The 24,422-nt window shown below is 39.7% G+C and overlaps 1 protein-coding gene across 1 annotated transcript in view; it reads left to right on the top strand.

The window, feature by feature from the left end:
• Positions 1-23,952, top strand: part of LOC6039163 — a 39,957-nt gene extending 16,005 nt beyond the window's left edge. The window contains exons 3-6 of the mRNA XM_038262218.1: positions 11,371-14,376; positions 14,436-14,626; positions 14,693-14,992; positions 23,453-23,952. Of these exons, the coding sequence (XP_038118146.1) occupies positions 11,371-14,376; positions 14,436-14,626; positions 14,693-14,992; positions 23,453-23,606 (3,651 nt within the window). The 3' untranslated portion in view covers positions 23,607-23,952. The remainder of the gene's footprint in view (positions 1-11,370; positions 14,377-14,435; positions 14,627-14,692; positions 14,993-23,452) is intronic.
• The last annotated feature ends 470 nt before the right edge of the window (positions 23,953-24,422 follow it).

Below are 24,422 nucleotides of genomic sequence, written 5' to 3'. Positions count from 1 at the left end.
GCGGTTACTTGGGAAAGTATCCTTTTTGCAAATCAAATAGATGTACCTAGCTACTTTAAGGTGAAGCCGTTGATCATTTTCGAAGAAAACTGATCATCACTATAGAATATTTTATATTAAATTCAATTTACCGAATTTCAGCACCAAAAGGAATCAGCATGTGCCGATTGTTGCCTTCTTGAAGCCACTGAAGGAAATTTTGATCTAAATCAATTGTGCTTCAAAATTTATATAATTTTGTGGTGCAGTCATTGACGGCCTAGTTGGCAATCATTGATTAATGACGATTTCCATAACTTTGCAAGGAATGGGATAATTGTTACCAAAAGGAATCAGCATGTGTAGAGCACTATTCTAAACAACTTGTAGAAGGAATTTTGTCAAAATATTGAAAGCGACGCAAAATTTATATCTTTGAACGAAAAATCGTGACAATGATGGAAGTCATCACGTTAAAAACTTTCGTGGTTTAAAAAAAACAATTAAAAAGTCCTAACCAGGAACGAAAAATGAAAATGTGCTGCACCACCCTGGCGTTTTCCTCCTAATCCCAAACACCTCAACCCCATTCCAAAGATAGCACAAAAAGCACATTCATTACCAGCCATCGTCGTCGTCGTCGTCGTCGTCGCAGTCGTTGGCAGTTGGAAGTTTTGCGTTCGGGAACTCGACTATTTATGGTCTAAATTCCTCCGCCCAGCAGCAGCGGCATGCGATTAGAAAAACCATGTGCGTGTGTATGTGTGGATGAACACTTGGTACAACCCTCCCCCACGGAACACTTTTCCAGGGAGGAGGAGAAACAAGAAGTACCTACCATGCGTTTCCATCGCTTCGAGAGTTGATCTGTGGAGACTTAAGGCGTGTGCTGCTCGCTCTTACTTTTAGTTGAGTTGGCATTCGTCGGAAAATATGATAAACTTTGCGTTTGGAAAAGTCTTTTACCCCCGATGACTGGTGGGAAAGTTTGGGGGAATTAGGGCAGGGACTTGGGGAGGGTGTGGGATTAGCCAACAGGGAAAGTTTGTTCATTTGGCACGATATGGTGGCGGCAATACAGTAAGCAAGTGCTGCTTCTGCCGGGGAAGTTCATACGGAAGTTCATGCACAAAGTGTGTTTGTGTATTTGCTGCTCAACGAGATTAATACGCAACTCCTTGGTACTTTGTAGAAATAAATGGTCGGGTCTTAAATTATTTCCGTTGGGCGCTGAGAGCGGAATGCTTGCGGGGGGGGGGCGTTTTTGAGCCCCAGAAATAAACAGTGTAAATTCCTTGAGTGTGGGTGCTTCAAGATTTATTGGTTTCATTTAACGAGAGGCTTTCGGAAAAGCCGTAATTGATTGCGGTGGATCGTTTGACGTGGTTTGTGGGGGGTGTTGGCCATTAGTCTGAATGGAAGCAATTGGGTGGAAAATTGTGATGTTTCAAGCTTTCAAAAGTGGAAGCATTTAAATTTTTATTTCTGCAGGATAATCTCTCTCACTATGATTTTCTTGAGTGATTAATTTGGATAGTTGCGGTGGATTAATGATTTAGATAATAAATAATAAATAAAAGTTGGCCACTTTCTGCCAGCGATTTTCTCGAATCGCGCGTTTTGGTTTTGTGCCCTAACCAAATCTTTGGCTTGAATTCTTCCAAGGAAAAGAAATCTTTTGGCAATTTGTACACTTTTCAACCATTTTTTGATCTTTAAAAAGCATTGGAAAGAAGAATTCGACGGTAACATTTCAAAAGGCATCATGTACATTTTGACACTTTCTGGGTTATTGCATATTCTGAAAGTACTCCTAATAAGCTACCTCTCCACCAAAAATGAGCAAAAGTTGCTTCAGTAAAGCCTGTTTAATCATGATTTTAAATAAAGTAACATAAACAAAATCTCTGCCGTCAGCAGTCCCTGTTTATATAGCCCTGTCAATCTGTCAAACAAAAGACTACATGAACCTCGTGACGAAAAAAAAGCAACATGAACAAAGCGCCATGTACATTCGGCTAAGAAAAATGAATCATAACAAAGCGCCCCCCTCAGTGACACCAGGGTGATATCGACGTTGGTGATTTCAAAAGAAGTTATGTTTGTTTTTCTCAAATAAAATTACGGGAATAATGTTTTATTGAATATGGATGATCAAGTATCAACAAAAGCAACGTTTTTCACCGTTTGTTATCATTAGAACATCTTATTTTGCTTTTATATAAAAATGGTAATTGAAAATGGATGTTCAACATTCAAATGCGTTTTTCTCAAAACGCATGGTTTGTACATGATGCTTTTTGAAATGTTGGCATCGAATTCTTGTGATTTTAAAAAAATTATGGGTTGTAACTTCCAACCCATAAATATTCTCCAACTTTCAACTTGCAAGTTTTACTTGTTTTATGTGACTTTGCCCATGTTTTATTTAAAAATGTCATTTTTAAAAGTGGTCAACTTTGGCTGTGTTTTTTATCATCATTTCCTATATTTGAAGTAAAAAAAAGTATGCAATAATTTTTCTAATGCCGCAGACTATGCCTCTACGCATTTTTTTTACAATTGAAATGATAATGGTGACATTATATAGCAGAAAACGTGAAAAAAATAAAAAAAAAATTAAAAAAACATGAAAAAATTAGAAAGGCAAAATGTTATGATAGGAGGTAGTAGAATAGGCCAAAAACAATTAAAACAAACATAAACTAAACAAGATAAATGTTAATTTAAATACTAAAAATGAAACAAGAAAACTTACATAATCCACCTATGTGGTTGGTGCCTTCCTCACTCTTTACAAATAGTGGGTGACATGATAGAACACACAAATTTGGAAACAAATTTCATCTATTTTTTAGATCCGGAAAAGAAAGTACACAAATATCACTGAAGTGGTCATAACTTGAGACAGGGTTACCAGATCATCAATGTTTTGGACAAATTGGAAATTACCTAACCAACGGTGGGTCGGATGATGAATCCGGACATAGTTTATATACATTTAAGTGAGATCCGGCTTCAAAAAGATACATAAATATCACTTAAGTGGTAATAACTCAAAACAGGGTTGCCAGATTATCAATGATTTGGACTCGTTGGAAAGGTCTTTTGAATACCTAACCAATGATGGGTCGGTTGATAGATCCGGACATCGTTCACATTCATTTACAGTATGTAAAAAAAGTATTTACAACCCTTGGGCACTATGCACATTTTGTGATGAAACATGTAACAATTTAAAGTTTGAAAGAAACCTAGTACTAGTGTTAGAAACTCATACCGAACATTTTGCTACAAAAAGCTTATGAAAAGATGTTTTCTATAAAAAGTTATATAAAAGTAATAGTATTTACAAAAATCAAAAAAGGTGCAAAAAAAGTTTGTACACACAGAAAAAAAAGTTGAATTTTGGAATGTTGAAAATTTGGTAGGTTGAATATTACCTCTTTATTTGTGTAATATTACATAAAAAATGTGTAAAAATGTGAACCTGATGAATATTCATCAATAACTGATTTATCATTTTCTGGGGTAAAATTTACCATTTATTTTGCCACAAAATCTGTCACCATTTCCTGATGAATATTACCATCATTTTTTTTCTGTGCGCCTTTCGAAAAATTAAAATAAATAAAGTTATTTGTTGACAAATCACCATAAATCCAGTCTCCCAACTCCAAATAGGCATCCTTGACTGATTAAAAAAATAATTTGACTTGAATATAAAGTTTTCTAATTACTTAGTATAAAGTTTATAAAACTCTGGAAATTCTATATAAAACATATCTAAACTTAATTTAGCAAACTTTCAATCTAACTAAATGTCAATATAGTAACATAAATATGTCAAACTATCAAGTGCAAATCATCATTCATCATTGTCTCATCTTTACGATACAAATATTTTCAGTTTTCCAAAATCTGACCTAATATTTGAAAACGGCCAAAAATGCTTTTATAGCGGAATTGGGGTTAAATGGACCCTAGATGATTTTTGCGTTGCAAGTGGTTATTTTTACTGCATTCCTGAGACATTTTCACATAAGTTAAGTGCATTTTGGATGGCCGCATAAAGCCTACGGTCTAAATACGCACAGATTTTCAAGAAAAAAATGTAAAAAATGGGAATTGGGGCAAAATGGACCCTTTGCCGTTTCGTACGGTGGATGAGATGAATAAGTCCGATTTTGGGTTCCATTTCGCCCACTGTGCAATGATGTGTCACAAGCTAGATCCGGGCATCATTATCATCAAATTTACTGAGATCCGACTAAAAAAAGTACATAAATATCACTTAAGTGGCCATAACTTTAGATAAGGCGACCAGATCTTTAATGTTTATGACTCATTTAATAGATCTTTTGATTATCTTCCTATTGATTTATGATATTATAGGGTTTGGTGTTATAAAAGATCACTTTATTTACATCCGGACATTTACGAAAACACATTTTATACATAACTTTTGAACTTCTTATCAAAACTTAAAAAAAGTTAAACTTGATCTATGGGACCCTAAACCGAGTCGAATGCGACCAATTTGGCTGAAGTCGGTTCACACATGCACACAGAAATTTGCTCAGTTTTCGATTCTGAGTCGATATGTATACATTTTTACTTTTACTTTCATTCAATACTTGTAGGTTCCATCCACATATGAAAAGGATTTTTTTTTTCGAAGATTTTAGACATACACAAATCACAACACAAAGTCAATTCTCAGTCTCAATTCACATTATTTGAAGGTGCATAAATTCTTCTGATGCTAGAAATTCAACGTCTCAGAAAAAAAACATCATTTCATGATGTTGTACACAAATTAGCTAGAACACCCAAATATGTTCCCCACAGGACCAACAATCATAACCTCTTTGATGCAGTTAATCCTGCACGTCAGCATTTCCTCGAAGCCCCACAGAGATTCCTGCTAATGCCACTGCATTCCAATCGCTCCCACCCCTCTAGGCCAGAGGGATCTAAGAACAATATGACCTCTACGTGCCTGCCAAAGTTGGTACCGGCCGGGGACCGTCTTTGTAATTCTTCGTTTGGGGCAAGGGGGCCAAAAGTTCCCAGATTTGGTATCCTTTGGCTGCTGTTGCTGCTGTACATGATGGTAATATTCGGAATACGGTACTGCAAGAATGTGCTGCTGCAGCACAAATTCCGGAGCTCAGCTTCCGCAGCATTCTCCTATAAGTAGCTACAAAGTCACTTGCTGAACTTTGAATAACCTCATTAGGCTGTCGGTTAGTCAACGAGTGCGAGTCGGGGTATTTAGTTTCCGTGCTCTATATCTGGGCTATCCAATCTGGAAATAGTTCGGGGTATGTGTAGTTTGTGATGGTTTAATAAGTACAATGATAGGATGACCTAAATTCAAATTTTCTAGATTTTTAACAGAAAAAGTTTATGCTTAAATAAAAAAATAAAAGTCTTAAATTAACTTTAATATAAAGTTAAAAGATATCATAAAATGTAGTCATCCTAATCTTCATGCAAGGAAGAAAGTAAGCCACAGCCCCAACGTGTTCCAGCTTCCGGCGTCCCATAGCGTTCCGCTGGGCTCCGGCCGGTATTTGCCCGGAGGTCCACCGACAAAGATGCGGATGAGAGCCTTGCACAAAATTACCATGCCGCACTCGGCAGAGTCCGAGAAGAAGATGAAAGCATCCTTCTGGATTTTTTTCTCGCTTTACTTGCCTATTTCCCTGGATTGAAACATCCACTCTGGAAAATCGACCAACCGCCGAGTAGAATCTCTAAGAAAAGGCACATATCTGGGCGTGATGAATATCTCTGTGCCATGGAAAAGTCCTGCTTTCATCCCCGGTGTCATGCAGCATCTCTGAGAAGAAGTTATTTTGAAATATGAAAAAGGAGGTCCATTTCGAGAAGGTACCGAGAGCCAGGATGAGACGAATGCGTAATAAGCATAGAATGCGACAGTGATATATGTTGGTTCCTCTTAAACCTAGCAGGTAAAACCCGATATCGGATCATTAGGTTCTGATCCCGGAAAGCTCCGCATTATGGATGGCCCGTTAAAAGGCACACAACCCCCGGATGGTCATTTGGGTTGGCTTATTTTGGTGAAAGAGCACCTTCCTTTTATGCATGTTTTTTTATGGGCTGTGATTTATGCAAGTTCAAGGTACTAAAAGGGTATTGGAGATTTAGAAGTCATATGAATAGAGCAATCATGTTTAAAATATGGTATTATAAATTGTGCCCAAACACACCCAGTTGACCGAGCCATGAAGCCTGTAGTTTTTTTATTTTTTTATTATATATGTCTTTATTGAACTTTCTTATAATATGTAATTACATTTCTTTTACATGCTAAGTGGTATGGCTTATGGTTGGTTTTCCCTCGGTTACTGACTGAAGCCTGGAGGTGTTGTATTCTCTGCAACTTTTTGCCGCTGATTCAACGGCAATGGCTGCAGATTTGGAACCACTCGAGCAGATCCCGCTCCTGGTGACGCCAAAGCAGGAAAATCCACGTCCGTGAATGCTGGTGGTGTTTTTTGCGACGATTTGGTTGGTGCCTCGCCGTCGCTTGCTGCCGAAGTTTTACAAACTCAGCACGTTTTGGGCAGCTCCGATTCTTGGTCGAATGGTCGCCACCGCAATTGAAGCATTTCGCTTCGATGCTCTCGTTGATTGTTTCGCAAGCTTGAGTTTTGTGCTCACCTCCGCAGGTTGCACAACGACTCTTGATGAAACAGTTCCTTGCAAGCAGTTTGAACATTGCGTCACGTCATGGTGCACTGGACGATAACGTTCCCAAGTCACGATGATGTTGAAAATTGCACAAACTGCTTTCAGTTCAGACGGCGTTGTTGATCCTATCTCGAGATGAATTAGGTACAGTTGATCACGATACTTGATGTCCTTGTTGCGTCTCGTCATCTTGAAGACTTCGATTACGTTGAACTTAAGAGTTTTGAGCTCTTCTTTCAGTTACATGGGGCGTTTACCTGGATCGTCATGGCTATAGTATTCAATCTTTGTGTTGTTCAAGAAATTCCGAACGTAATTTTAATCCTTTCTGCCAGGTAGCAGAATACTGAGTCCATCAGCACATAAGCGACTGGAAGCTCGTAAAGCACCAGATTTGATAAACCCGGTCAGCCACTTTCGCACCGAATCCGATGACGATGTTTTCACAAAAATTGGCGGCACCTTTTCCCGTCGTTCAAATTCTTCCTTCTCGCTTACGTCTACAGGGAGGGTAGCGAAGTAGTTTCCAGAGGAATTTTGAGCGTCCTTGCTCAAACTGCCTGGCTTTGCAGGTTCGGCATTCTTTAGCTTCTTCAAATCTGCCGATCCTGCTGGTGAGGACCGCCTCTCTTTCTTGTCGTGAGGCATTTTTTGCACTTTTTTGCACTTTTTTTTGGTGTGTGAGGGACGCACGTCTGACTCGCTTCTCTGCTAATCGCAGACTCTATGTCACCCCAGTTTACAGTAGCAAATCAGGGTAAAGTTTATATGTAAATTTATCTTGAAAAAATGGCAAAAAAAAAAATGTGGCAGTGCGTGGCCGAATGGTTACGCTGTCCGCTTTGTAAGCGGATGATTCTGGGTTCGATTCCCATCTGCTACAACCTTCCATCGGATGAGGAAGTAAAATGTCGGTCCCGGCCTTGGTTGTTAGGCCGTTAAGTCATTCCAGGTGTAGGAGTTGTCTCTATGCCATAAGAACAAACAACACACCAAACCAAGCCTACTCCGGTGGAATCGCTGGCGGCGGTTGGACTCGCAATCCAAAGGTCGTCAGTTCAAACACTGGGGTGGAAGGTTCCTTGGAGTAAAAAGAGGTTTGGGTGATCTCCCCATTCAAGCCTTCGGACTCCTAGGTTCGAGCAGAAACTTGCAATAGAGACCACAAAAGACCCGGGAGTCGTTAATGTGGATGGTTTGATTGATCTTGAAAAAATATGACCAAAAATATTTTGACACTTTGACTCAATTCTGAGGGCAGATTCAGATTCAGTGTGCAAAATTACATGGAAAACATATAATTAGACAATTTTCGAATTTTGTTAGGGTGGTCGCAAACACTTTTCCCTGAAAACTAGACATTTTCTAACTGAGATATCAGATGCAGGCTTCTGGGGTCATAGAACTTTAAAATTCCGGTTGATGCAAACTTAATTGAACACTTTTGTCTTTTTCATATATTCTTACTCGGTGTTTTAAAAGGCTCTATGAAAAACCCTGAAGTATTTTACCACTTGGAGAAAACAAACAAAATGGATAGGGTATTTGTTCCTATTTTGGGCCTAGTACCTATTTTGGGTCTACCAACATTAATCCAACGAAATTGAGCATTTCACCATATCTGGCAGGAATCTGCCACTTGAGAATGATACGGGCAGACATTATCTTCATTTTGGTGGGAAAGAATAATTTGCTTTTTCTTCCCAAATTAGAAATAAAGCAATAAAAATAGAACTCTTCATTTTTTTTCTTGGCAAATCGCTAGTTGCCCGTTAGGTCGAAAATTTTCACCACTTTTGCTTAGCGCTTGTTGACACTCAGCACCACGGCTTTCATCACTCAGCACACTAATGAGAGCCGTCCCCCGAATCTCCAACCACCGGCAATATGTTTTTATTGGTGGGTTGCACAATTCCGTTGCAAAAACAATCGCTTAACTGCCACCAAATCAATAAAAGAACTGATTAAAGTCACTTCGTCCATTTCGGAGAGAATGGCTCTATATTCAGTCCATTTGACACTTCTACAAATTGTGACAATGTGTGTGCGCTTTTCACAAGTTACAGTCTTTATTGTATATTACGGGCTTGTTGTTTGGCTACGCAACAAATGTTTAATTTTGTTTAAAACTCGTAAAGAATGATATAAATCATGTATAAGCTGATTATGCATGTAATGCAAGTGGAATCAATCATGTTAATGTTGATTTGTGGCTTAAAACATCAAAATTATTTAACATGTTTGTCGACCGAATTTGTGCGGCTGTACTGTACGAGCTGGGGCTGAACCGTACGTCAAAAAAGTTCGCCACGTGCTTCGAGATTTCAACCAATCAGATGGTAGGCCGAAAATATGCACAAAGAAGGTCGTATGCTAGGTGCAGTATCCCCAAAATAGGGACAAAAAATGTTTTAGTTTCTCGTGCTTGTACAGCAATATAAGGTATTTTCGTCTAAAATGTGTTCAAGTAAGAGCATTAGCATTAAAAAACCAACTTATTCATGTAATACAAGCAAGGCTGCCTATAGCAGCCTTTAAGAATACATCAAGTTAAAAGTGAGCTCGGCTTAGTAGGCCCAAAATAGGGACAAATACCCTATCTGGTAATTCAACTTGAAGTAATGATGGTCAACAAAACAAAGGAATGCAAAATTATTCCATTAGTACCTTATTCTCACCACTTATAAAATAAACCAAAGTAAAACTAAAAATCCAGTATCCGAAACAAATACTCAAGTGTAAATACAAACAGGTAAATTCGAAACAAATTTTCGCTGTTTCCTATCACAATTGATGATTTTAAATTCATTTCATGAATTCCGTTTAAAGAAAAAAAATAAACAAATGACCATACAATGCATCATTGAAGCTTAAAAGCTTCATGAATTTATGATCCTTTTTTTCAAAACTGCATATAGTGCCATCGCAATGTTGCCCTGGAATTTCGCCTTCTGGAATGCAAAGCCTTTTGCCAACTTTCAAAAACCGCTTCCACTTTTTTTTTTGCTCTAGTTTGACTCAAAAATGTCACGCTCCCTGAAAGCTGTTGCTGGAAACATTTTCAAACACATTTCACTCCACAGCACTGCAACGCGTCGTCGCCGTCGGAAAATGATGGAAAATTTACTGCAGCCAGGCAGGCAGCAAGAGAAATGTGTGAGAATGTGCTGTGCAGTGCAGTCAGTTTTTGAAACAAAACGCAACTTTACGGATTGCAGTGCATTTAAAACACATTTGCATACTCCCCGGGATGTAAAAAGTGGGGAGTTGGGTGTGACATATGGCTGTCTTGAGTAATATTTGATAAAGAGATAATTTTTTTTAAATTTTAAAAATAATCTTATAAATATAACATAAAGAACAAAAATCTTCGAAAAATGTACTCATAAGTCAGTGTCAAATACTCTTCCAAAAGTGACGTGCTCCGGTTGCTCTCCACCGAAGGCGAACGTGTTTCGGTGGAAAGTTCGTTGTATCATGTTGGACTTTTATGAAACTATTTTTTACCCGTTTTCCTCTTGTGGCTGGCAAAAAAAAGTAATGGCTGTTTCCCGCTGCAAACATGTGACAATTCTCCACGTATGTGTGCCGGGATAATCCGCGAATGATGAAAGTTCACGTACGAGAACGTGAAAAATGTGAGCTTTTCAGATTAACACGTGACGCACTTTGACGAGCACATGACTGTTAAGTTTTTTTTTTGTGGTTTTAAACTAAGAGCCATCCACGCAGAAATGCAAATTTTTAGCTGAAAATTCTAGAAATATGCTGTCTTCGAGAAAGTTGTTCCAAATTTAATGAAGATCTTAGTTCCGAAAATTGGTAAGAATTGGATAGTTATTGCGCCTGGTAAATTGGTAAAAACAGGAACGATTGTTTTTTTCCATTCATTTTGGCGATTTTTCCCATACAAACAAACAAGGGATTCCCGTGGTCAGAATTAGCCTAAATTTGAAATTTAGCCTGGTGATGGGATGTGTCAAGCTTTGACTTATTTGCTATCTTCCATAAACTAAATTAACTAAATTACCAACTTTAAAACTCAATGAAGCTATTCTCTCACTGTATAATCAAAAGCGTTCAACCATCCCAAATTCGCAGTTTAATTTTAAAAACGCGCACAGATAATCACTCTTCCAGTCAGTGATATCATTCAAAGCCCTCGGAGGATGCAACTCAAGCTCATGCATCACACCATCCTTCCGAATAGTTTCCACCGTGCGTTTCCCGCATATATTCTACTTGTCTGCCGCAGGCTCGTGGAAAAATGTAGCAAAAAAAAACTTGTAAATCCACCAAAAGAACTGCACGAAAAAAAAACTTACATCAAAGTCCTTTCAAAATTAAAAAAGTTTACGCCCCGACCCACAAACTGTGTGTGAAAAGCGAGCACGCGCGTAGATAACGAAAAGAACTAGCATTTCAACGTGGTGGGTCAACAACGGAATGAAAAAAAAAACGAAAAGTTGCACACCAGACAAACTTTGGGCCATATCTTTGCGGATCTACGTTCCGTCTATTCACCGGAATGGGAAATGATTTCGTTAAAGTTGCAGCAACCGGCAAAAAGTTCCCTAATTGACCACTGAAGCAGATATTCCCTTTGAGGCACGTTGTGCAATGCCAAAGTAACGTTTGAAATTTTTATTTACCCCTTCTTTGCAGTGCTATCCAACGAAGACCAACAGCCAGCCACATCCGCAGCAGCAGCATCACCACCACCATCAAATCACGACCCCGACCTCCTACCGGACCGAATACGAACTGTCCGGATCGTACGTGTCGCTCGAGTGTCCCGCGTCACCTCCCGGTCCGCCAGCATGCCTGCTCGAGAATCGACGCGACCCGCAAGGTCGGCTAGCGCACGCCCTGCGCAATCTCTACACCGAGTTGGCGCTGAAGGAGCCGGTCCTGCCGACCTGGGTCCAACCGGTGGCGCCCGGCGTCCTCTGTCCGGCCCGGCTCGAACCCGAACTAAGACTGCACATCCACTCGCACGGCCTAAACGAGTGCATCACCGTGGACCAGATCCTGGCCGCCGTTCAGACCAAGGATGGACCGTTTCTGGAGGCGCCACGGCGTGTCCTCATCGAGTGTCCGCCGTGGGTCACGCGTAGCACGCTGGCCCTCCGGATACTGCACGGCTGGAGCCGGGAACCGCCGTGGCCTCCGCGAGGTCAACCCGTAGCGTTGGCACTTTTTGTACCGTTGAACGAGCTACGCGGGTCTATATCCAGCTACGTGGCGAAAGAACTGCTGCCTCGCGGACCGCAGAACCCGTTTGCGTCCGGGTTTGGCGGTTTCAACGCCGCCTGGAGCTCGCTTGAGTCGCTCAAGAGCAAACTGCTGATCGTGCTGGACGGGTACGACGTGCAGAGCAAGTCCCGCAAGAACAAGACCGTGCAGAAGGACGTGGCGGATCTGCTGGAAGGTCGACTCTTTCCGGAAGCACGGGTCATTTTAATTTCCGTAACGTCATCCTGCAGTGAGCTTCTGCCGTTGATGCAGCGGCACATCACCTTTGAGGGCATCACTTGGGGCCGGTCGGTTTCGCTGCTCGGAGGAGGGCAGTGGGGTGCCCCAACGAGGCTCATCGACAGCGTTCAAGACTGCCACCATCTGCGAAACATTGCCCGGACTTCGCTAGGATGTCTGGCTATTGCCGCGATCTACAACTCAAACGCCGGCGTCCTTCGGACCGAGGACGAAATCAACGTGATAGCGTCCGTGTTCAACTGCGTAGCGGCCAACTCGTCACACACCCAGGTCACCGAGCTAGGACGGCTAGCCCTGTTCTGTCTCAAGACCAAACGATCAACGGTTAGTTCAGCGGAGCTTAAAATGTACTGCTCCTCGCCGGAGACCAACATCATCGGCTGCCTGGACAAAGGTCCCGTGTTTGGACGCACCGCCCGGAGAAAATCCGAGTACCAGTACACGACGATCTGCCCCGGAATCGCCGAGTTCCTAGCGGCCAACTACCTGGTCTCACTCGCCAGCCGACCGGGACTGCTCGCAGCTGAAGTAGCTGGACTTGCCATCGGCGACGAAGTCGAGCCCGAGATCCTCAAAGTCCTCACGTACTCCATGGCACTGCTGGGATCTCGCGCTCACCTGCTCCTCTCCAAGTTGACCCCACTCTGGTTGAGTCCCCAAACGATCTTCTCCCTAGCCCTAGCCGGCGGTGAAACCGAGGCCAACCTCACAGCTCTCTGCGAGATCCTGGGCATCTCCAAGTCACCCCCAATCCCACCGCTCGAGGCTAAACCCATCTGGGTGCAGATCAAGTCCACTGCCTCCGAGCTGCAAGGATGGGGAATGGCTCTGAAGAGCCCAACCTGTACGCTGAAGAACCTAGAAATCGTCTACCAAATCGAGAAGAACATGCTGCTCGAGTCGCGCAACGTGATGGACATCTTCCTGGACGCACTGCTGAAGAATGAGTCCGTCACGACGCTGCGGATAACTTCGCTGATCGAGAACGAGGTCCGCGACTCGGACATCAACTACCTGGCGTCGTGCATATCCAAGACGGTGCTAAAACCAAGACTGGAGAGTTTCGAACTCATTCTGACCCTGCTTGAGGAGGATCCTCCTATCCTAAAGTTACAGTCGGTGGTGACCGGTCTCTGCCGGACAATTCCGCGACAACCGAAGCTCAGCAATTTGATTCTGGATCTTAGTCTGTGCACCTCCCAGCTGGTTCAAATCTGCTCCATGCTGGAAAAGTGTCCTCAAGTGACGCGACTCTCATTCCCGCATCTTCGCTGTGAACGCGGTGCCGTTGGGGCCCTGGCCAGTCTCCTGAACGCCCGACCCCTATCATATCTTGCGCTAGCGTCCAGCTGGGGCGCCCGCGACGATCCTCCTTCCTCGAGTGGCGTCAGCATGGGCTCCGGCTCCGGTAGCAGCTCCGGCAACTCTGGCCTCATCAAACAATCGTCCCTCACCGGAGCGCCCTCGCCCCGATCTTACCCTACCGGAATATTTTCATCACTGCCCCGAGGAGTCCTCAACTCCACATCGGCCATGGGTCGATCAGCTACCCTGCCCCGACAGCCTATGGACGGACCGCCAGACAAGCGCAGCACCGATTCCGTAATCTCCCGAACGTGGTACCCGACCCCCGCTTGCGACGGAGGTCCCCACAACTCCGGAACCCTGCACGAACTGCTCCTGGCCGCTCGCGATCCGTATTCCCGACTGCACGGCCTAGATCTCAGCAAGGCGCAACTCTCGCTGGAAGACTCCATGTGTCTCGGAGAAACGGTTCGCGTCTCCGCTACTCTGCACTCGATCAAGCTGGAAGGTGCCTCCCGGCTCAGCGAGATCCTCCCGACGGTACTTGGCGCCAGCGAATCACCCACCCTTCAAATGCTGAGTCTCGGATCGCCGCGGATCGCCCTTGAGGACGCCGCCGTCGGAATGTCCGCACGTGCCTTGGGTAGTTGCATCACACTAAGACTGCTTAGCCTGGACGGGTGGAGCTTCAGGATAGAGAACATTGGCACGCTCGCCTCCGTCCGAGGCTTCTTGTCGCTAACGTCGATCCGCGAACTTGGCCTCAACAACTGCCGGCTGAATGTGTCCATGTTCAAGAGCGATTTGGCCATGCCGAGCTCCGCGTACGATTGCCGCTCCGTCGTGAACCTCAAAATGGCCGGCGCACAGGTAAGCGATCCAGAAGACGCTCCAAAAAACCACAACCTAACCTCTTTTCGCTTTGACAGATCCTCTTTGCCGACCACGTCTCGATGAAGGGTCCCCACATGCTACCATATCTGACCGGTTTCGTGAACCTGCGGGAGCTGGACCTGTCGGCGCCGTCGCGCACCGGCCTCGGCAGCACCACGTCCACCCCGTTGATCCTCTCCGACAAGGACATCATCGGTTTCTTCTCCACCCTGAACGGGCACTTTAGGTAAACATAACCTCAACAATCTCTATCTAAAACACTAACAATCATCCCCTTCCCCCTCTTTGCCAGCTCCCTGAACACGCTGAAGATCTGCAACTGGATCGTCCATCTGGACGACGCGGTGCGCACGCTCAAAACTGTCTCCAAGCTGTTCAAGTCGAGCCCGATGAGTCACGTCAAGCTGGACGGGATCGTGGTGCTGGACAGGCCCAAGAAAGCCCGCATCGAGGCGCAGTTTATGCACGCGCTGCTCGGGTTTTTGCCGCTGCTGCGCTGGCTCGGCATTACGGTGGCCGGGCTGAGCGAGGAGCAGATCGTGGCCATTGGGACGCACTGCGCCGATATACGGGGGATGGAGATTGATGTGAGGTGAGTGTGCTTGATAACTTGATGATAACCAAGCGGAAAAAGATAACTGATCTATTTATCACTCGATTTCAGTTGAAAACGCCTTTTATGAACTGTAATTGAACGTTAAAGTGCTGATATGGCAACATAAGAGGCACGATGGAGTTAGATGCTGTTCCCTTGAATGCCTTTTTTGTGCATTTGAAGGCAAAATACAGATAAACAGTTTGAAATCAATAAAAAGTTAGTCGAATCAAAAAAAAAACTCAATTGATATCGAACATATTGTTCAGACATGAAATCACTGCTAAAATCAATCAATGGCATGAACTTACGGGTGCCAGATTTGGATAGCTTCCGATTTATTGCTATGTCTAGCCTGGAGCAAGATATTCAAATCTAGATGTGGATTTGCATGGATTACGTTTGTTGCCTCGTTATCAAAGCTGGGAAAACGCTGAAAAAAGAATCGAAATTGGCAAATGGAATTTCACCGTTCTTTCTACTTGCATAGTGTTAAATGATTCCCAGTTAGATTTTTTTTTCAGACGGAAAAAATGGATAAAATAAAAGTTGTTATATTTATGAAATTTATGAAATAGACATTTTGTTAAGCGTTTAGGACTGTAACGACCAAGTTTAAGGGGTTACCCTGGAATATGTTGACATATCGTTGCGTATGTGCTCTCTTGGGCCAATTCTTCTGTTTGAGAAACATGGCTCATTGAGCTAAAATTCGAGTGAAACTCGATCTAAAGAAAGGTGAATATAACAATTCTAGAATGAATTTTGTGAATTTTGATTAAATCAATTTTTAATTAAATCACTGGATAGAGTTAAGTGCACGCAGAAAAATATTTTGTAGAATCAGTCGTACGAGGTTTGATTCAACAAATTTTTTATAATCAACGCCGATTTTGCTTTAAAACAAACCTTGATTTTTTCAATTCCACAAAAATCTTTTGTTGTTTTGAAAAAGTTGCTTTGACGTTAAGCGTTGATTCAACAAAAATCTTGAGTTTCAAATCAGCAAAACGTTTTGTTGATTCAAATATGCCTTATTTTTCTGCATGTGTTTATCTTTTGCAAATCAACTTGTACTAGAATTTTTTATGTAATTTTGGTGAGACTTTGTATGTCCATTTCCGGGACAAAATTTCCGGGATGTTTCCAAAAAAATATAATTTGTCCCGATTTTCCCGAAATATTAAAACAATAATAAAAATGATGACCTGAACATTCTTGTAAGAAAATATTTCAAATTTGAAAAAAAATATCACATTTTATCATGTTTCCTCAAGCACCGCCATCTGCTACATAATATAACAAATTAAGACAGATCGACGTTGCCGTGCTATCTTGTCGCACCCGCCATTTTGACGTTCCGAGAAAAACGCGTTTCAATGTTTGACCTTGAATAAACAAAAACGAAATCACGCTATGTAAACAATAACAAACACGTTTTGTTTGGCTGACCATTATGTGCATTGTCCCGAAGTTTGGTTGAAGTTGGTTGCTGCAGTCCCGAGTTATAATTACAAATGTTTACGGTAGTCTAACTGATACGTGCGTCAAACGCGTTCTGACCTGAAATCTCTTTGGCCAGTTGTCGCACTTACATCAATTTTCAGGGAGTGACAAGATAGCACGACAAGATTGAAACTACTTTCATATGAAAAGTGACAAAAATGCACGGAGTTTTTTTTCGGATTTCGTTGAATATCCCAGGATTGAAAAGATGTGGCATTGTGAGCTGCACAAAATGGCGTTCTTAACTCAATTTGGCCCAAAATGCACGTACGACAAGTTAGCACAACGGCGACGAGATGTAGAAGTAGGAGGGCCTCGTGGCACGGTGGTTAGCGGCTTCGGCTGCCGATCCCTAAGTTGCTATGGTGTCCCGTTTAATATTAGTATTCAGTCTGCAAAGACGGTGTGATTATCTTTTTAAAAAGAGTAAGTCTCACCCAAACAATCCATTTTCTAACGTCGATATCTCAGCAACTAATGGTCCGATTTTCAATGTTAAAATATGAAACATTTGTGAAATTTTCTGATCTTATCGAAAAAAAAAATCATGTTCATTCTTTTTATTTAACCCCTTCCCGCCCAGAGCAAAACCGAGATTTTTACGTTTTGCTACATTTTTTCGTAAGTGGATCGATCAAATTAGATGAAAAAAAATTGGAATGTCTTAAACATGAAAACGATACACTTATTCCAAAATTTTGCAAAGTTATTGTTGATCCGGTACCGGATTAACTACACCATCCTAAAACGATCGCTTCTGGATAGCCATGCGTCTCCTTTAAAATTTATGAGCCTAATGTACAATTATGGAGACGCCCTGGTTCATAGGCATTTCCTATGTACTGTTTTGTACTAGAGCGTCCAATTTCCCGAAGTTACAAAATTCGATGTTTTTTTGTATTTTTTAATCCGACTGAAACTTTTTTGGTGCCTTCGGTATGCCCAAAGAAGCCATTTTGCATCATTAGTTTGTCCATATTATTTTCCATACAAATTTGGTAGCTGTCCATACAAAAATGATTTATAAAAATTCAAAAATCTGTATCTTTTGAAGGATTTTTTTAATAGATTTGGTGTCTTCGGCAAAGTTGTAGGTATGGATATGGACTACACTGAAAAAAATGATACACGGTAAAAAAAAATTGTGATTTTTATTTAACTTTTTATCACTAAAACTTGATTTGCAAAAACACTATTTTTATTTTTTGATATGTTTAAGAGGACATAAAATGCCAACTTTTCAGAAATTTTCAGGTTGTCCAAAAAAAACCTTTGACCGAGTTATGAATTTTTGAATCAACACTGATTTTTTCAAAAAATCGAAATTTCGGTCGCAAAAATATTTCAACTTCATTTTCGATGTGAAATCAAAAAGTACTTAAGTGAAATTTTGATAAAGTGTACCGTTTACAAGTTAAATCCATTTACAGGTGACTTTTTTGAAAATAGTCGCAGTTTTTCATTTTTTTAAATTAGTGCACATGTTTGCCCACTTTTGAAAAATATATTTTTGAAGAGCTGAGAAAATTCTCTATATCAGGGGTGCCCAACCTTTTAGCCTTGCGGGCCAGATATGATTTTTCTAAAACAGAAAATAAAAATTTTTTATGCTTGGGTTCTTTTAAAGTAAATAAATAGAAGAACTTGTGTTGCAAAAAGGATTCATATATCTTGATTTAAAGAATGAAAAACAAAGATAACTTTCAAAAATGTGTAAAACATTATAATTTTTATGGCCGCTGCAATTTTTGTTTGTTTAATTTTCTCAACACTACAATATAAAAAAAAATGAGACATAGTAAAATTTATTCAAACGAAATTTGAATTCGAATATCCTTTACAAAAAATAACTTTTAGAGTTGTTGTGAACCTTTATTCAAGCTAAAAAAAAATGATTAAAAAAACACAAATTTTAAAAAAAGTAAAAAAATAAATGATTTAATTTTTTTTTTTTACTTTTTAAAATTTGTGTTTTTTAGTCATTTTAAATATTTTTTTTCGCTCTCCTTCGAAATTCAAAGCTTATTAAAAATATATTTTTGCTCCCTAATTGCTTGAGACATTTTTTAATATTCAGTATGAATAATTTGCATTTTAAAGCTTTTCTCAAATTGAAAAGTTGTTCCGGAAAATACATTAGTTTTTGCTTACATATTTATTTAAAAAATATAAAATAGAAAACAACTTCAATTTGAAAAAAACCCAGTTAAAACTAAACAATATTTAAATTTAGTTTCTTTTTGTACATTTTTAGACAACAATCCAAGTTTTTTTAAATTTCACAATTTTACGAAATGGACAAGTTTTCAGTTTAAAAATATCAATAAAGAAATTATAAGAATTAAATTCAAACATAAAGAATGTTGTATAAATATGGAGCAGTTCTCTACGAAATCGGTCTTTTTTCTTCAATTTTAGTTTTTGTGTTTTTTAATCCGACTGAGACTTTTTTGGTGCCTTCGGTATGCCTAAAGAAGCCATTTTGCATCATTAGTTTGCCATTTTCCATACAAATTTGGCAGCTGTCCATTCAAAAATGATATATGAAAATTCAAAAATCTGTATCTTTTGAAGGAATTTTTTGATCGATTTGGTGTCTTCGGCAAAGTTTTAGGTATGGATACAGACTACACTGAAAAAAAATGATACACTTTAAAAAAAAATTGGTGATTTTTTTATTTAACTTTTTATCACTAAAACTTGATTTGCAAAAAAACACTATTTTTAATTTTTTTTATTTTTTGATATGTTTAATAAAATGCCAACTTTTCAGAAATTTCCAGGTTGTGCAAAAAATCTTTGACCGAGTTATAAATTTTTTAATCAATACTGGTTTTTTTCAAAAAATCGAAATATTGGTCGCAAAAAACATTCAACTTCATTTTTCGATGTAAAATCAAATTTGCAATCAAAAAGTACTTAAGTGAAATTTTGATAAAGTGCACCGTTTTCAAGATAAATCCATTTTTAGGTAACTTTTTTGAAAATTGTCGCAGTTTTTCATTTTTTTAAATAGTGCACATGTTTGCACACTTTTGGAAAAAAAATTTTTGAAAAGCTGAGAAAATTCTCTATATTTTGCTTCTTCGGACTTTGTTGATACGACCTTTAGTTGCTGAGATATTGCAATGCAAAGGTTTAAAAACAGGAAAATTGATGTTTTCTAAGTCTCACCCAAACAACCCACCATTTTTTATTGTCGATATCTTAGCAAGTAATGGTCCGATTTTCAATGTTAATATATGAAACATTTGTGAAATTTTCCGATCTTTTCGAAAACAATATTTTCAAAATTTTCAAATCAAGACTAGCATTTCAAAAGAACCAAACATTCAATATTACGCCCTTTTAAAATGTTAGTCCTGGTTTAGAAAGATTTTTTGCACAACCTGGAAATTTATGAAAAGTTTGCATTTTATGTCCTCTAAAACATATCAAAAAATAAAAAAAATTAAAAGTAGTGTTTTTTTGCAAATCAAGTTTTAGTGATAAAAAGTTAAATAAAAAACTAACTTAATCCACCTATATGGTTGATGCCTTCCTCACTTTTTACCAAAAATGGGTATATGAGTGGTTTCATCATTTTTTTAGATCCAGAAAAAAAGAACACAATGTATAACTTTTGTGGTCATAACTCGAGACAGGGTTGCCAGATCTTCAATGTCTTGGACTCATTGGAAAAGCCTTTCAATTACCTAACCAACGATGGGTCGGATGATGGATCCAGACATAGTTTACTAGTTTACATAGTTTATTAGTACATAAATATCACTTAAGTGGTCATAACTCGAGACAGGGTTGCCAGATCTTCAATATTTTGGACTCATTGGAAAAGCCTTCCAATTACCTTACCAACGATGGGTCGGATGATGGAACAGGACATAGTTTACATACATTTAAGGGAGATCCGGCTTCAAAAAAGTACATAAATATCACTTAAGTGGTCATAACTCGAGACACGGTTGCCAGATCATCAATGTCTTGGACTCATTGGAAAGGCCTTTCAATTACCTAACCAACGATGAGTCGGATGATGGATTCGGACATAGTTTACATACATTTAAGTGAGATCCGGCTTCAAAAAAGTACATAAATATCACTTAAGTGGTCATAACTCGAGACACGGTTGCCAGATCTTCAATGTCTTGGACTCATTGGAAAGGCCTTTCAATTACCTAACCAACGATGGGTCGGATGATGGATCCAGATATAGTTTACATACATTTAAGTGAGATCCGGCTTCAAAAAAGTACATAAATATCACTTAAGTGGTCATAACTCGAGACAGGGTTGCCAGATCATCAATGTCTTGGACTCATTGGAAAGGCCTTTCAATTACCTAATCAACGATGGGTCGGATGATGGATCCGGACATCGTTTACATGCATATAATTGAGATCCGGTATTTGTGAAAACACATTTTTATGCATAACTTTTGAACTGCTTATCGAAACTTCAAACAATTCAATAGCGATGTATGGGACCCTAAACCAAGTCGAATGCAACTGGTTCGATCAAAATCGGTTCAGCCAGTGCTGAGAAAACTCAGTGAGAATTTTGGTCACATACATACATACACACACATACACACACATACACACACACATACACACACAGACATTTGTTCAGTTTTCGATTCTGAGTAGATATGTATACATGAAGGTGGGTCTAGAAGCTTTTAATAAAAAGTTCATTTTCAGAGCAGGATTATAGCCTTACCTCAGTGAGGAAGGCAAAAATCACCAATTATTTTTAAGTGTATCATTTTTTTCAGTGTAGTCTGTATCCATACCTACAACTTTGCCGAAGACACCAAATTGATCAAAAAATTCCTTCAAAAGATAAAGATTTTTGAATTTTCATACATCATTTTTGTATGGACAGCTGCCAAACTTGTATGGAAAATTTTATGGACAAACTAATGATGCAAAATGGCTTCTTTAGGCATACCGAAGGCACCAAAAAAGTTTCAGTCGGATTAAAAAATACAAAAAAAAATCGATTGACCGAAATCCTAGAGAACTGCTCTATGTTAAAATTTGATCTCAAGCTTATTTTATTTATTTCAGACAATCAATTTATTTATTTAATATTTCATGAACAGCTTTAAGGGCCGGTCATAGAACTACACTCAACCCCCGGTGGTTGGTCACTTTTTCGTTTGACACTTTTTTAGTTTGTACCCCGTTGGTCAAAGTCAAACTAAAAAGTGACGAACTGTCACTTTTTACACGGTGCTCACGCACACTATCAAAACAAATGTTTGTTAGTGCGTGTGAACTCCGTGTAAATAGAGATCTCCACGGTTTCTCTCACGCACACAATGATTCTGTGTTAGTATTTGTATTTGAAGTATTGTTTTGGTTTTGAACGATTGTGATTGGCTGATTGGAATTCAGCTGATTTTGTTTACACTTTTTTTACGCAGACATAGGCAAATCGAGTAGATCAATCGTCTGTAAAAACCAGCTGTTTACCACGTGCTCGTGGTATAACAAAGAACACAGCTGATTTTGACAGACGAATCATTCTACTCGATTTGCCTAAGTCTGCGTGTAAATTTTGTACAAACTTACACACTCTCGCGCGTGGATATCTCTATGGGGTGTCAAACTAAAAAGTGACCCCGTTCGTTTGACAACATTTGGTGTCAAACCATCGGGGTTTGAGTGTATTTTGAAAAGCCGTCACGGGCCGGAAGAAATGGCTTCACGGGCCGGACGTTGGGCAGGCCTGCTCTATATTTTGCTTTCTAGAACTTTTTTGATACGACCCTTAGTTGCTGAGATATTGCCATGCAATTGTTTTCATACATCATTTTTGTATGGACAGCTACCAAATTTGTATGGAAAATTATATGGACAAACTAATGATGCAAAATGGCTTCTTTGGGCATACCGAAGGCACCAAAAAAGTCTCAGTCGAATTAAAAAATACAAAAATTAAAATTCTAAAAAAGCGAATTCGTAGAGAATTACTCATATTTAACCCTTTTAATCCCATGGCAGCTCAAGTGCTTTATAAATGTATAACCTCAAACTATAATTTCTCGAATACTTTTCAACAAATTCTTCTCGCACAACCCTTTTTGAGAAAATTAATTATATCAATTCAATTTTTATTTATTTACCAAAAATGTAAACAAGAATTTTAAACAAATCTCAATTTTGATCTTGGCCGGAAGAGGTAAATATCTCATTTTCAAATGATATAACAAAAAAAATCGTTAAAATAGGTTGTTGAAAATAAAAAAGGTAGTATTCATTCCATTATAGCGTAATTTTTGTTGCACAACATACAAGCATACAATATTCCTAGTTATGAATGCTTCAGTAATAAATACTATCTGAATTAAACCTTGACATGAAATTTACAGACAAGCTGATTAGTTCAACATATGTTTGATAAAATCAAATCAGGTTCTCTAATTATTATTTTTTGCATAATTTCAAAATATTGGTGCCAAAAAGGTAGGCAAATGTACATATACTTCCGCTTGTATTTCGGGAATTCCCGGGAAAATAACAAATTTCCCGGGAAACGGGAAATGTTTTTTTCCGGGAAATAATTTCCCGGGACGGGAAATCGGACGCTCTATTTTGTACTAATATGACCAAAGAAAATCTAAACCACATTTTTGAAGCTTTGTTTAAAATAATTTAAAAGTTTCAATATTGTAATCATTTTTATGATTTTTATATTCCTGCGTTAGCAAAAGTTTTTCTTCAAAAAGATTTGAATTATTTGGATGTTTGATAAGTTACACTTTGCTTTAATATCATTTTTTTTAAATTATATGTGATTATAAAAGTAATGCACCAGCCATCCTGTCACAAAACCAGTGAACGCGAATAAAATCACGAAAAAAAAGAAAGCATAATATCACTTCACCGACTCCTCACAAATTATTGATTCCATTCCTTTCTTTCTTTCGTTCATTCCCTCGAACAGACTGTGCGATTCGACGATCGAGAATGCAAGATTGATGACCCACTCGCTCGGACTGGACGGCAAGTTCGACATACGGGTCTCGACGTTCGGCACGTCCAACAGCATCCTGATCCACATTGAGAAAACTTCCACGAAAAGTTTATCCCGCAAATAGACCGACCGAACCGGAGATGCATGCACAGCCTGTCCGGACGTCAGACGAGTCTCGTCTCGTTCGATATGGGGTGCAGCAAACCTTAAGGCCATGGGGGATTCAATAGGTATATCTCAACGAGACACGGTGTGCAAGGTCCAGGAGGTTGGTTGTTCATCCTTGGCTCCCAGGAGGGAAGACATAAAGTGTGTAAAAGTATGAGGACTAAAGAAGGAGGAAAGTAGGAAGAATCTTAAAGAAGGGATTTGCGAGCACTCAGTCGGAATGGAAGGCAAGAACCAATCCCTATCTCTCTCTCTTTCTCTCATGATGGTGTCTGTAAACCTGTATATTGGTAAGGGGAAAAAAACGAAAAAGAAGATAAAAAACTTTGTAAGCAAGCTAGAAAGAAACCGTATATCTTTCCACAAATTTTAACACTATCGATGTCTTTTCTCACCGTTAAGAACGCAGCATTTTCATTCCGTTTTTCCTCCAAACACCTCACCCACTTCTTCTTCTGCTTTTTCTTCTTTTCAAATCTGAGTCCAGTGCAGGCTGGTGTGTCAGCTTTTCTTTGACTTTGAGGAGGAAAATATCCCTCGCTAAAAAAGGAGGGCAAAACTGGGGGATTTATGTGCAGTGCTGGTGGCTGGCTGGTTTGATAAAAACGGTTGAAAAGGTGCGACAGCTCAGTAGCAGAGCTAGGTGAAATGCAATGAATCTTCTTCTGTGGTGAGACGCTTTGAGGAAGATCTGTCACTGCTAACTAGGTGAACTGAGGTGACGGGAATAATCTCAACTTAAGCTGGAAATCACCTCCTAATTGACGGAAGT

This window comes from Culex quinquefasciatus, chromosome 1 (assembly GCF_015732765.1).
Source record: "Culex quinquefasciatus strain JHB chromosome 1, VPISU_Cqui_1.0_pri_paternal, whole genome shotgun sequence".
NCBI classification, from domain to species: domain Eukaryota; kingdom Metazoa; phylum Arthropoda; class Insecta; order Diptera; family Culicidae; genus Culex; species Culex quinquefasciatus.
The sequence above is the reverse complement of the archived record's forward strand: the minus strand, read 5'-3'. Positions and strand labels throughout refer to the sequence as shown.